The 15,058-nt window shown below is 37.6% G+C and overlaps 1 protein-coding gene across 1 annotated transcript in view; it reads left to right on the top strand.

Annotated features, from left to right (window-relative positions):
• Window positions 1–11,301, top strand: part of csmd3b (CUB and Sushi multiple domains 3b) — a 455,685-nt gene extending 444,384 nt beyond the window's left edge. Inside the window, exons 63-69 of the mRNA XM_081376961.1 lie at window positions 2,062–2,241; window positions 4,095–4,160; window positions 5,722–5,880; window positions 7,172–7,284; window positions 7,759–7,846; window positions 8,384–8,519; window positions 8,783–11,301. Of these exons, the coding sequence (XP_081233087.1) occupies window positions 2,062–2,241; window positions 4,095–4,160; window positions 5,722–5,880; window positions 7,172–7,284; window positions 7,759–7,846; window positions 8,384–8,519; window positions 8,783–8,942 (902 nt within the window). The 3' untranslated portion in view covers window positions 8,943–11,301. The remainder of the gene's footprint in view (window positions 1–2,061; window positions 2,242–4,094; window positions 4,161–5,721; window positions 5,881–7,171; window positions 7,285–7,758; window positions 7,847–8,383; window positions 8,520–8,782) is intronic.
• The last annotated feature ends 3,757 nt before the right edge of the window (window positions 11,302–15,058 follow it).

Here is a 15,058-nt window from a genome sequence, read left to right as displayed (position 1 = left end):
GATTTATGTATTTTTTGTCTGGAAAAAATCCTCCGATGACGCAAAAATCGTCATTTTGCGTCATCGGAGGATTTTCTGGACAGAGGCTAAAGACTACAGCCAGTAGATGGCGTTGTTCCGCATGTTTACAGCCCGCCCATAGAGGGTGGGATCTCACTCACAGAATGTACACAGTGTCAGCTGTCTTTCTTTGGCATAGCTAGCAGGCTCTTGTTCTGTGGAGAAAGCTGAATAGTAGGAGAAAGCTGAGTAAGTAGGGGTTACCATCCTCCTTTTCCTGGACTTGTCCGGCGGGCGAGATCGTTCAAAATGTACGGGATTCAGCTTTTTTGTTCTGCGGTCGCCATTCATTGTTTACATGCACACCTCTTGTTTCAATCTAACTGAATTCATTCCGATCGGTGAATTTGAATGTAGTGTTTACACGCTAAACAAGTGATCGGTTGATGTGCGTTTTACCATTGCTAAGAAAATTCCCGCTCCTCCGTGAGAGATGCGAGACCCAGCGCGCCTCAGTAATGACGCCACCGGCCTCGCGCCGTTCTCCCGCGGCCCTAGCCTCATCCTGCTCGCCACAGTGAACATGATGAATGGTGACTGTAGAACGCAAAAGCCGAATCCCGGACATTTTAGGCGATCTCTAAATCCCTGGCAAACTCATCACGTAGGCTAGCTTTGTTGTTTGTTTTCAACTGCGCTCCCTTACCGGTAGGCGTGGCCTCCTAAGGCAGCGAAGCAAGTGCATTCTGGGAGTTGTTGTCTTTCATCCACATAAGCCAAAAACAAATTTTCTGGGTTTTCTCAGTCTAGAAAGCTCCAAATTCTAAAATTTCTTCACATTTCTTCTACTTAAATGACCTTTTAAATACACATTCATCTTCCCAGAGGTGAAGTCCCCCTGTAGTCAATAATTGTATCCCTTAAAACTCATCTTTGATCACCAAAATGACATATTTAAACGTTTTTTCCTTGAAAAATAATTTCTTCATGCCTTAAAATAGCTTGAATGTAACTTGACACCCTTGCCTCATTTAGTATACGTGGTTCTATGAATATGCAAATGAGCCCCGCCTCCACTCACTAGCTCAGCTCAGAGATCCACTCGTTGGCGATCACACGTTGATCTGATTGGTTACAAGGTAGTTTGTGACGTCAGAAACACCAGCGATTTCAAAGCGTGTTTTTGAGACTGTCTTTGGTTCACTGCAGTTTTAAGGAGAAAATACTCAGGAATAGTGTTGACATGAATTTACACATGGTTTGTCTTAAAGCTCATTAAAAACACCATATAGTCATATAAACAACATTAAAAGCTGGATTTTTACCACAGAGGGATTTTAAACTCTCGTCTCTCCTTTAAAAGTTGTTTTGTTTCAGTTTTTGAATGATTTGGTGGCAATATTACAAGGAGGCATCCAGTTTTTAAATGAATATGAATAATAATGTGAACTTAAATTCAAAGCACAATTTAATTAGCATTTTCTCAATAATTGAGCAGAAATGTATTTAAAATAATTACAATAATCCCTACGCCCCCATATTACACAGCAATGTAACAAGAAACCATAATAGTTTCTTTGCCTGATTACGTTTTGTGGCTGTATTGTTGTTCTGGCTCTCATGGATAGAAACCCTTATCAAAGTCTTGGATAAAAGAACTCGGCCCAGTGCACTGAGCCAAACCCCCAATCCCGGCTACTTTTGATCAAAGTCATAGTGATGATGGAGCTGCTGGAATGACTGGGTGAGCATTGGCTTGTGTTTGATCTGCTGGTGTGACAGGTAAAGGTGCGCTCCCTTTAAGTGCCGTCTGCCAGCATGCATCAACGTCTGCCACTCTCAAGGTTCTCCGCCAGCTTTTGTAGGCACAGGAACATGGTGGTGTCAGAGAGAGAGAGAGCCACAACCGACACGCCATGTTGTCTTAAAAGTTCAAACTTCATTTTGATTTTGCCCACTGAGGTTTGAAGTCTGATTATACAGGGTTCGAGATGGTTTGCTGGATAGTACTTTCATCTCTTTTTTTTTCTCTTTGACAATTACTCTTTCTTGTCTTTGTAGCCCACAGTTGTAAACAGCCCGAGAGCCCGGCTCATGTGGATGTTGTGGGCATGGATCTGCCCTCCTATGGTTACACGCTCATCTACACCTGCCAAACCGGCTTCTTTTTGTCTGGAGGCTCTGAGCACCGGGTCTGCCGGTCCGATGGAACCTGGACTGGGAAGATGCCCGTGTGTCGAGGTATCAAACACTTCACATTGTCTGCCAGCACACTTAACATTTCTATAGCATGCACACAGAATATAGAGTTTCAATGCAACTACAAAAAATAAGGTTACACTTTATTTTAATGTGTACTTGTTACAGTGTAATTATACATTGAAGTACTGAGTAATATTAATTAACTACATGCATATGAAGTTAGGATTTGGTTTTAGGGTTAGTTGCATGTAATTATGCATAATTTCCTATTATTACTATAGTAAGTACATGTAACGTGTAAAATAAAGGTTTACCAAGCTTTTTATATAAACAGAACATTTGTTGAAGGGTTGGACAATGAAACTGAAACCCAGGTTTGTGGTTTTATACCATAATAATGTATTAGTTTGGTGTAGGACCTGCTTTTGCACTCAATTCAGCATCAATTTGTCTTGCGTGATAATATAGAGAATAGAGATATAAGTTCTGCACACTGACCAGCATGCGATGCTGGTTGAGGAAAATGTTTCCTGACTTGCTTAATGCACAGGGGTCCATTGTACATTTGTACTGTACATCTCTAGGCATGTTTACACAATGTTTTTAAGGTTTTAAGATGCGTTTTGGTCGATCGGATCACAAGTGGATGACGCAAAATACAGGTGTAAACGGGTCTAAAACGTTTTGAGCTTGTCCACTTTCCACCACTTCCAGAGGTAGTCGAAAACACAATCGACCGGATCCCTTTCGTAGTGTAAACGCTCATGTGGTCGAATGTGTTCAGACAGACACAAAAGACCGGCAACCTGACCTAACATTAAACTTTATGGGAAGCGCTCTAGACAGACGGGATTTAAACTTTGTCGGCTGGAGACCCAAGTCTAGTTTGAAGATGAAAAACATACCAAGCACAAAGTTCTCTCACCATTCCTGATTTCTAACACACACTCACAGCGTTCGGCTGGTCTTGAGGTTATCAGAGCAGAAATGAAAGCTGCTGCTCTCCGAGTGTTTCTCCGTCGTCTCCGTTCACGTATGTAAATTGCGTGAGCTTATTTCGAGCTTATTTAGATCTGAAAAAGCCCATACATTTACCCGTCCATAGACCCTCCCCTCGAAGAAATCAGGACAGAAGTGGTTTAAAGTGGACCAAAGAGACGGATTAAAACACCAGGTGTAAACGGGAATGTGTCTCTCTGGTCTACTTGTGATCCGATCCACCAAAACGCGTCTTGATACCAGGTGTAAACAGGGCCTCTGTTGAGCAGGGCGATTTTGTTTGTCCGCATTGAAGCCGATGGAAGTGATGTGCAGGTCTTAAAATGGTGTTGAAACTATTCAATTGTAAGTGCTGATCCCCTGATAGTGATTATGCATTTCTGTTTATTATCACACATTTTGCCTTGACAATCACTGTGACTTTTCACTTGCTGCCCAAGTGAGCGTGTGCGCGGGTCTAGCGCTAACATGTGGCCGGCGTGCTGCAGTGCTGGGATTTGATCTTCCTCGTCTTCCTCGTCTTCCTCCTGCAGCTCCGAGCGCTGCACAGCTGTACACTTCAGGCTTTCCAGTAATTACTGCACATAAACAGATGTGATTGTCTATAAAAAAAATCCCTGAGCTTCTCCAAACTGTGATGGGACCTCATTTTTCTGTGCCTGTCCTAAACAGCCTCCTATTGTATGATCTGTTCTGCCGCTCGATACGTTGACCGTGACACCTCCTGCTGTCTGCAGTCACCTGGTTTTTCTTTGTGAAAGGGAAGAAAGAGGATCACACTATTGCCTGGGGATGCTACTGTATGCTTGAAATGATGAAAGTGATGCCAATTTGATCTGTCAATCTTTTTTTTATATAAGTGCCTTTATTCATTTTTCCTCTTTCTTTCCCAGCGGGCTCCAAACTATCTGAAAAGCCTATTAAACCGGTCCCAGGAACGCCGAGTCCGAAGCTAAATGGTGGGTGCATTTATTCTGAAATGGGATTTCATTTGAAAGACCCACTTATGAGTGTTAAGTGCACCTTATTTAGGATGAATAATTTTAGCTCTATTTTGGCTCCAGGACGAGGGGACTAATGAGGAGAAAACGTGTTCCAGTTATTTTGACAGTAGAGTAGACTGGCAGCTGCAAAATACTCGACTGGAATCATAAGATAATCCTACTGGACTTCGGCAAACGTTCTTAGAGCATATCACATATCTTAAGTTTATAGTATTTGGAGAGCAGGATTAAGTTGGAGACAAGCTGGTGTCCTGCAAAGCTTTACGGATGTAATGATGAGCACCTACAGCAAATATGACTTTCTAGACTAGAGTCTGTGTCAGAAAGGACAAACCAGATATCCAGCACGTTTCCAGAAACTGATGGATCTTAGGATCAGTAAGGCACAGAAAACCCTTTGAGCTACTGGGTTCTGAAGTGGTAGATTACAGGGAAAGTCTTCGTAAAGACTCATAGCATGTTATCTGAGAACTCCGGCCAACACATTATTTCTTATCTGGCTCAATACTGTGTTTAATTATATGCTGTCTTTATTATGGCTAAGTTTGACCTGATCATTTCCCTTGCTTAAGATATGGGAGGGTGTGCTATATAACCGTACATAAATATGAATGTATGTATATATAATATTTATTTACAGGTGAAACTCGAAACATTTGAATATCGTACAAAAGTTCATGTCTTTCAGTAATTCAACTTAAAAGGTGAAACTGATATATTATGTATACTCATTACATGCAAAGTGAGATATTTCAAGTCTTTATTTGTTATAATTTTGATGATTATGGCTTACAGTTTACAGAAATTTAGAAAATTGTCATAAGCTGTAAGCCATAATCATCAAAATTATAACAAATAAAGGCTTGAAATATCTCACTTTGCATGTAATGAGTATACATAATAATATATCAGTTTCACCTTTTAAGGTGACTTACTGAAAGACATGAACTTTTGTACGATATTCAAATTTTTCGAGTTTCACCTTTATTTATTGTAGATAAAAAAGTCTATATCGTATAACAGCAATGGATACTACAAAAAATAGATACTATAAAATAGAGCCTTTATCATTTTTAATTTTACATGGAAATATATTTTTATAAAATATATAAAGAATATTTTTCAATATTCTTATATAATTTTTATATAATATAAATATTTATAATAAGATATATTTCATATATTTTTATTTAAAAAAATAATATATTTCCTTTATATTTTTATTTTCTGACTTTTTGAATGAATATTAGCTAATGATATGTTACACATTATATAATGTAATAATTGTTAGTTATTTTTTTCTAAAATACTAATTTCTCAATACCCTCATTTAGCAATATAATATAGCAATGATTGTGTTGGTTTGCAGGTAAATGTAAATCAAAAGAGAAATTTCAGGAATTAAAAAAATATGCAAATGTGTGTATGTGAGTATCACTGTATGTATTTCATAATAAATGTCCTTGGATGGAAATTAACATTTTGTTTTTCTTTTGATTTGTTTATTTGTTCACAGTTCCTGATGATGTATTTGCTCCTAACTACATCTGGAAGGGCTCATACAACTACAAGGGAAGAAAGCAACCAATGACTTTGAGTATCACAAGCTTTAATAAAACCACGGGTAGAGTTAATGTCACATTAACAAGCAGCAACATGGAACTACTGCTTTCAGGTTGGTTTACTGTTATATTCTGCAGATTTACTCAACTGACTGAACACATTATAATGCACACTGCAAATCAAAGCAAGCAAACATGAGGAGTGTGTTCCCATTATCACAGAATCTGATTGAATCCAGAGTCAAATTAAACTAGACCATTAATGAGTTTGATCAATAGACCTTCCTCTTCCACTCATGAGACTCACTGAGCCTTTATAAAGCTGACATATGCTTTACATCATCTAATTAATCTTAGACACTGCTATTGAAACAGCAATGAAAGGGTTAAACTCTAAACCATCAAGAGTGTAAGTCACACACGCAGAGTGAGATCAGTTTAAGCATATTTTAAGCACATATATATATATATATATATATATATATATTTGGATATATATTAGACATGATCAAAATCTACTTTCTGTCACAGTTTATATTTAATATATAAACATATACTGTATATATATATATATATATATATATATATATATATATATATATATATATATATATATATATATATATATATAACTGTGACAGAAAGTAGATTTTGATCATGTCTAATATATATCCAAATGCAATACCTAATAAAAAGTAAGTCATTATGTCTGAAAAAACTGTCAGACATAATGCAAGTTTTGCAATCTGCTTAAAATGTTGTTAAGTTCAAATGAGCTTGAAGTTATCATCTGCAGCTCAAATTTTAGTTTTTTAGTGTTTATTATGCACTTTTGCATTTTACTTCATTTTATTTTTTAAACATTGCTATTTAGGTCTAATTTAGTTTTGTTAATTTTTAGTTTTATTTATTTCCAGTTCATAATTTTAGTGCTTCAAATTAAACTTATTTCAGTTTTCAGTATTAGTATCTACTAATACTCAGTATTAGTATCTATCAACTAATATTTATATTTTATTTAATTTCAATAAACAGAAATGTTTTCATCAGTTTTAGTTAACGATAATTACCCTGATCGGAGGGTGATGAAATGCACCTGCTGTTTTCCAGGTGTATATGTTCTCAATTAGGTTCTTGTTTGTAGAAAACAAACTTAGAAAGTGGGCGGTTTGTTCAGGAGGAGAGATTGTAGACAAAGAGCGGAGTCTTAGATAATGTAGGGCTTGTCAATACTTTTATTTTGTGATCAGACTAAAAGGAAACGAGAGAGCGTGTGTGAGCTTGCGTGCGTCCAATTCTGTTTGAGACAGAGAGAGTGGCCGAGACGGGAAGAGAGCAATAAGAGGATGAAACGCATCTCCATGAGTGTGTAGACAGCTGTCTGCTCTCTGTTCTCCGTCACAGGTGTGTATAAGAGCCATGAAGCACGTCTGATGCTGCTGGTGTATCATGTGAAAGCGTCCTCATCCACCACACTCAGCAAGATCAAAGAAGAGCAGTGGACCCTGGATGGATTTGTATGTGCAAATGTGAATTATTATCTTTTTAGGCTGTTTTGTACAGAAGAATATAGTGTTATACACTAAAATGCAGTGGTGGACGAAGTACAAACATCCTGTACCTGAGTTGAAATACAGATAACATGATGAAATAGTACATCTCTTTCACATTTCTACTTGAACAAACACAAATAAAGCTCAGTCTGACTTTTATTATGTAGAATGAAAAATTAGGAGTCAAGTTATTAGTTAGCTACTGCAATCATATCAGTTTAATTCACAAATGAATCATTCAGTGTGATTTGTGAACCAGTTCAATCAATTCAAAAGAGTCATTTGGTTCTCAAAGCGGATGTCGATTTCTTAACTTCAGCATGTTGACATTTTCATTGTCAGATAATCTCCCATATTTATATTGTCAGTCTGAGTGAGCAGTCGTGATTATATGTGGAAAATAGCTTCCCGTTGATGTGTTTCATTGTTGTCTGTCAGGTGTCTGCTGAACCGGACGGGTCCACATATGTGTTTCAAGGCTTTATACAGGGTAAAGACTTCGGCCAGTTTGGCCTGCAAAGGCTAGGTAAGAGATTGTGATGTTTTTTTGTTCATTGTTCAAAATATTGTATTTCACTCTGTTTGTGGTATGACAATAATTTTTTAATAAAGGGCTCCTATTATGTTTTTTTACATCTTCAACTTCACTTGCTGTTTGAGCATGAAAAAGTTATTCTCTACGTCAGTGTCAGTGTTTCTGAACTCCCTGAAACGCCTCCATTGTAGTCTTGAGTTTTCTTCCGGGAACGAAAACGATATTCCTCATTTAAATAATTAATACGCTGAATAAAGGGGCGGGGCCTGGTTGAGTTAGTTAGTAGTGTGTTGTAACTGGCGGTTATGGTAAGAGGCGGGACATTTCCCAAACACACTCAAAGCGCTCGACCAATCACAACACGCTGATCCAGCCGACCAATCAGAGCACATTGAATTTTCAGAGGGAGGGGCTTTGTGAAAAATCAAGTCTTTGTAAAAAGGCATAATAGGTCCTTTTAATGCATCTTTGACATACTGAAATGCATATTTTGCAACATGAAAATTCATATTTCTCAATCTCTTGCAGGTTTGAATATGTCAGAAAGTAATAATTCGTCAAATCCACCACACGGTACAAACAGTAGCTCTGTGGCCATAGCAATCCTTGTGCCTTTTTTCGCCCTGATATTTGCAGGCTTCGGATTTTACCTCTACAAGCAGCGGTGAGTCTCGCCGTCTTTCCTCATTTGTCAGAGCTGTTATTGCTAGGCAGATCAGAACGAATTTAGAAATCAGTCTCTGACAAAATCATCATTTGTTGCAGGATGGAAAGAAATAGATGGTGACAGATAACGTCTGTAGAGACAGAATTAGCTGGTTTTGCAGGTTATTGAATGCGCTCATCATTAGATGTGTGCGTGTGAACTCTCAAAGCTGTTGGAGATTGTATTCTAATGACGTTCTGATGTTGTGTCTTGTCTGACAGGACTACTCCAAAAACCCAGTACACAGGCTGTTCGGTTCACGAGAACAACAACGGACAGGCCGCCTTCGAGAACCCCATGTACAACACCAACGCGAAGTCCGTGGAAGGCAAAGCTGTCCGATTCGACCCCAATCTGAACACAGTCTGCACAATGGTATAATTAGATCCGCCTGACGCGAGAACATCTGTGGATTTTTGGGTTTTATTTAAGGGGTTTTGCCTTGTTTTTTTGTAAACGGAGGTGGATACAATCGCATCACACTCATGGACGGATTTGTCTGAGACTCGCAGAGGATGTCTAGCACAAACGCTGTTGCCCTTCCTCTGATATATAAAGCACACTCTTCAGGAACCGTTTGACCACGCGTGTCCGCCGAGGACATGGATGAAACATGAAACATTGTCATGGGGGATTTTTTTTTTGGAAGACTCTCTCTGAAAAGGTCCTTCGTGTCGGAAAGCATGAAGAGTTTCTTCTGCTACCTTATTCACACTCCGTGAGTGCTTCTTCACAGTTGACTGGGTATTTTTTTAGGGGAAAGGGATCTGTAAATCTACTTGCATATATATGAGGAGCATTCACCACCTATATTTTTGTGCTATATATTGCCACATGGGAGACACCAACAGAGAACGATTGCATCAAGAGTTTATAAAGAGATTCACATTGACCAACACATTGCTTCTCTGACGGTTTTTGTACGGTACACAACGTTTTATTTACAGCTTATTCAGTCATTCCTTTAGTTTCAGTTCCTAAAGTCGCCAGTGATTGGACATTGAGGCATTCTGTGATGTGTATGTGGGCAAAACACGAGAGAAAAAGTGGTGTGTTGTTTTCTTTTTTTTTTTATAATTGTTATAGATCTTTGATATTCAGTGTGTATGTCTGTTTATAAGCTCCCATCTTCAGTATGGGCCGTAGGACATATGTCAGCATTCTGACCTGAAGCCTGCAGATTAACTTCTGGTAACACTTTACTTAAAGCCTTTATATATATAATGCATTGTAGAAGTATTTTTAGAATCGTAAGGTCCATTGTATGGTCTCATGGATACAATACTTATCTATTCACTGAACACCTTTAGAAAGTATAATGCATTAAAATACATGACAGGTAACAAACCAGATGTAATTGCATTTTAACTTTTATTTACGACAAGATATTATAACGTGCATTATGAATACCTTGATAATGCGTTATACATACAGGCTTAAAGGGTTACCGAATTTTTCTTTTTGATTCTTTTCAGTGCTGAAGTGTCATTGAGCTCCATTTGTATTTGGTAGACAAATTTGATATGATAATTTGGTCATTATAACAACTTGCCATTCTTAATATATAAAAATTTGTATAAAATGAAATGCACTTGACATTTATACAGTATACTTTTATATATATATCTCAGATTACATAAAACAAAATGCATGTTTCTTAAATACGGTATATTGATATATGGTGGCAACAATATGATCATATCTATCGTGTACATAAGGCCCACGAAACTCTTTTCCAGTTATGTCTGACCTTGGTGTGTTATACACCAAACACACTTTTGGTGACTAAGTAAATTGATGCGGACTTGACCTTAAAAAACAAAGTGGGTTTGGTTAACCTTAAAAAATAAAGCTCTCATGCGGAAAAACACAAAACACACCAGAGAGATGCACTAAATGTGTGATACGAGATGAAATACAAACACAAGCAGGGTCAGACACTGCTGGTCATGTGTTTCCAGGCCTGCAAGCTGTGAGATTCATTCCAGTGCCTTCTGAAGTACTCACCACCACATGTTATTGAAAATGATTATGTGTCAGTAGAATGAATGAGATATTGCAGATATTACAGCTGGTGTGCGTTGCAGACTTCAGGAGGCTATGCTGACATCACTGTCCTGGAGTGCCAAAATCTAACAAACCAACCTGTGACATTCTTTGCATTCATGTTTGCACTCAGCCATAGGGATTTGCAGTCTTGCACGCCATTGACCGATTTATTTTGTTTTATTATTTATCTATAGGATGGGGTTTTTTTTTGAATACATGGCAGAGTTTTTACACAGTGCCTACCAAAAACCATGTGACCCAGGTCTGCTGCTTCCTCACTTCTGCCATATTTCTTCCCATTATTTTAATTCCTCCCAGCCAGTGAAACGTGTGGTGCAGAAGTTCAGTTTTATCCAACGCCGCGACCCGTTCCAGACCTTTTCGAGTTCCTCTGCCAGTCTGAACTTGTTTGCCAACAACAGCTTTTGCTATAACTGACTGCAATAAAAGAAAACACACATTTATGATAAAAAAAGACACTTTTTGATCAAACAGATGAATATTTGCAGTACAGCTGGGTACTCCTCCCGTGATAATGCATTCAAAAGAGATATAAAAAGAGGGTAAAAAAAGAATAAAAAAAAGTTTTGTAAAGAAATATATTTTTATGAAGAAATTATTTGTAAAATGTATGAAACTATTATGTAAATTTTCAATGCAATGTAAGATTAAAAAGGCTAATTCCTTTTGTAATGAGTGTTCTGTCTGTTGTTCATAGTTTGATTTTCTCAAGGGTTTTCTCGTGGAATTAGATCAGTGCTGAAACATGGTCTGTAAAGATAAGCCAAAATCAAGACCAACAATACTGTCATGCTTTAAAACTTGTTCTCTTAATATTAGTCAGATCATAAGCTCAGTGTGAACATTGTTCGGCAAACAACATGGCTGATTAGGATTTCACAATTAAACATTGCCGTTTACCCCCTGCTTAAAATGTCACACCTGTTGTCTTCAGTAACATTTGTGTTGCTATGCAACCACTTGATTGACACCTTCCTTCACACTTTGATGCAATGAGTGCTGGAGTTTGAAGCTGCAGAAGTCCCTGTAGGGTGGACCGATCTCATTTCCCCTTTGACACCGTCTTAATTGCAGTAGCAGTCTACAAATTAATAAACTCCGCCCATGACATCCATCAAGTCACAATGGCTGCATCACAAATCCAATATTCTCTACTTATTTTGAAGAAGAACTTACTTTGCGACCGCTATGTTCTAATGTGTGAATGTACATTCGCCATGTTGTTGTTATCATGTGACATACCAGCATCAGTTGTGTCGCACACTGCCATACACAAATCCTCTCCCGTGGCCTCATGGGATAGTAAAGTGTCCATCAGAATCTCACCGGAAGTAGTATCATCCGGGTACTTTTGCCCACTCTTTTATGTGAACTGTGAATTCAGACATGCAACTTATGTCACATACTGTTTTTCGCCTACTATATAATGTGATTTGGGAGACAGCCAGTGTTGCAGAGTTCATGTGACTTTGTGGTAAAATCATACTAACAAGTAAGAAGATACTCAGACTCAGAAGATGTTGGCAGTGGCCCATGAATGTGAATCGATAAGGATATGACCTGGATGCTGCCGTCTTTGCTTCCTGGACACTTGGTTTCATTACTTTTTTTGAGCATGAATGCTGTTTGCAAAAATCATATTTTGTCAGAATACACAGCTACTTTCGAATGGCAGCCAATTGAAAAACACAATTTACTGCTGAACTGAAGCTAACCAATCAAATGACCCTCTAGTGTGAATGCTAATTTAAATTATATTTGTCAAGTCAACATGAAAATCCGTCTTTTAAGGTCTTAAAGGTCTAACATCAAAATGAAACAAATCATCATCATCTTTGTGGGTCTGAAAGTTAAGCTACTCATTCGTGTATGAAAATTCAAATGATTTTTACTAAATATTCCCCTGTGTTTGAGTGCAAATTCACTCTTTTGTTATTCCAATATTATTGTATAGAGAGAAAAAACACATGAATCAAGTTAAGATATGGAATATATATTTGCCCTGCTGTCTGAAAGGAAGATGAAAGAGAATAGATGAAACAAACTCATCCTCTGTTCTTGAAAGTGTACATTCCTGACAGACTTTGAGATACTGAAACTTGCGCAGCGATGAATGTACGGCCAGTTCCAGTTTGGCAAGAATTCAAACAAGGTGAAACTCTGATGATCTGCAATGAGAAAGCCAAAGAATTGCACATTTATCACACTGCTTTCAGTGTGGGTGTTTTTATTATTATTATTATTATTACAGCATATGTTGACAAAAATGATTAACAATGCACGAATAATGTTTCTTGAAGAAAAAAAATGTGGAAAAAATGTTTTAATTAACTCACCTAAATTCATTTAGATTCAGATTTATACACATAAACATCATATTATCCATTCCAAGTATCTCTTACTAAGTATCATATTACTTAACAGTGCCTTAAAACATGCCTAAACATAAAAAATATAGTTTTCACATGTTGTTTTTGTAGTAAATTTGGATATATGTGTAACTTAATACGATAATGTTTGGTTTAAGTGACTGCTTCTCTTTTTTCATCAGCCAAAATATTTATTGTCGGCTAAAAGAGCATGGCATTTTAGTCAGTAAAAGTGGCTAACAACAATGTGAAATGGAGATATACTGGACAAGCTTAAAGGGTATTTTCATCAAACAATGAACATTTTTTTAAAATAACAATAGCAATTAACACTATCATTCTGTTGCAGATGATTTACTCATCGTCATCACCAGGTTTTATTCTACCCTCCACCTCCAAAATCCCAGTTTAATCCGAGTATAACCTTTATCTGCAACCTAACAGAAAGCCACTTCAGATCACATACAGTAATGACGTCTAATGCATCTACGTCTGTCAGAGAAGAGCTGAGGTTCATCTCACCGCCGTCACGTTTTATATCACAACAGCTTCAGGCGTGTTCTCTTTGAGACGAACCAGCAATTTTTCTCTTTCTACATCATTTCACGCCAATAGTGAGATCAAGGTTACCAGTAAAAGTTCTCCTTTGCCACGGTAAAGCGGGAGATGACACCGCAGCGTTTTGTAGTGCTCTGAGCGTATACTTTAAAGCCGGACACTGAAGGGGAAACAGAATCGCTGGCAGAGAGAGAGAGAGAGCTTACAATGATGATAACCAAGACAGGCATGAGCACTTACTCACTTTCAGCCTTAAATCACATGTTTCGTCCACTCTTTCTAGCACATATTGGAGCGTGTTCGTGAGAAAAGCAGCAGCAATGCCAATTGAGTCGAATTTTTCAAAAAATCTGTTGATTTGCCTTACAAAACAAGTCTGGGCTGTTTCCCAAAAGCACTGTGAGCCTACGTTGATCGTGGAAACCATTTGTTTCTCGAATTGGTTTTCATTAGTTCACAAAAAAACACTGATTCTTTTCTCTGCCTCAATACAATAACTGCTCACTGAATGGGAGGTTTATCATTGAATGATGACTTTAATATGGGTCTGTTCACACAAAGCTATAGTATGACTTCAGAATACTTGTGGTGCACAAGTTATTATTGTAGTGGACAACAGCTTTTGGGTTCTTAGAGATAATAAAGATCCATTTTTGTGAGTCCATATCTTGTGTATTAACAAGAAGGATAGTAACACAAAAATTGCCTCTTCAAAAACCACACAAAGCAAACCAGTGGAGGAATCATGTCTTCTAAAGCTAAACGTAGGTGTGTGTGAGACTTTTTAAACTATAAACCATCGCTTCCACAGCCAACATGCGTGTCAAAGTGCACTTGGCCAGGAAGCAATGGCTTATAGTTTAAAATATCTCACACATACACACCTATTGTTCCGCTTCGAAGACATTAGCTGAGTCCCAATTTGCATACTATCCAATCCTAAATAGTATTCGAAATTAGAATTAGTGTCCCAAATCATAGTATATTGAAATGAGTATTCTAAAGATGGTCTACTTTTTTCGGTTAGAATCCAAAGTGTAGATCTGTGCACACTATAACGAATAAACATGAATAAAAAGTGTTAAAAAACTACAAACATGGCGGATGTGCGACGGTTTAGTAGAGAGATTTAGTTTCATTTGAGCGATTAATAATCAGTATGTAACCTGACGAAAAAGTTATTTATTCAATGTCATCCACATTATATTTCATCTGTAACAGCATTGTGAACTTTTCTAAAGATATGTTTGGGAATTAACTTTTGCATCACTCCAAATTGCAAACACATGAGGAGAGTTCTCTGCATGAAAGACCCACGATCACCGTGCTACTATATTTCTCTCTGAAACGGTATAGGGAATTAAATTACATTGAATGTGGAGGATTTTAACTATGACAATATGATTGACAGGGCAGTTTAAATGGCGACAGAGCTGTCCGATAAATACGCAATTATGACGAAGTACAGTAGTATGTCTCAAAGCTTGCCTACTTCTACAC

This window comes from Scardinius erythrophthalmus (assembly GCF_964197995.2).
Source record: "Scardinius erythrophthalmus genome assembly, chromosome: 10".
Classification (NCBI taxonomy): domain Eukaryota; kingdom Metazoa; phylum Chordata; class Actinopteri; order Cypriniformes; family Leuciscidae; genus Scardinius; species Scardinius erythrophthalmus.
This window is presented reverse-complemented; position numbering and strand designations above follow the sequence as displayed.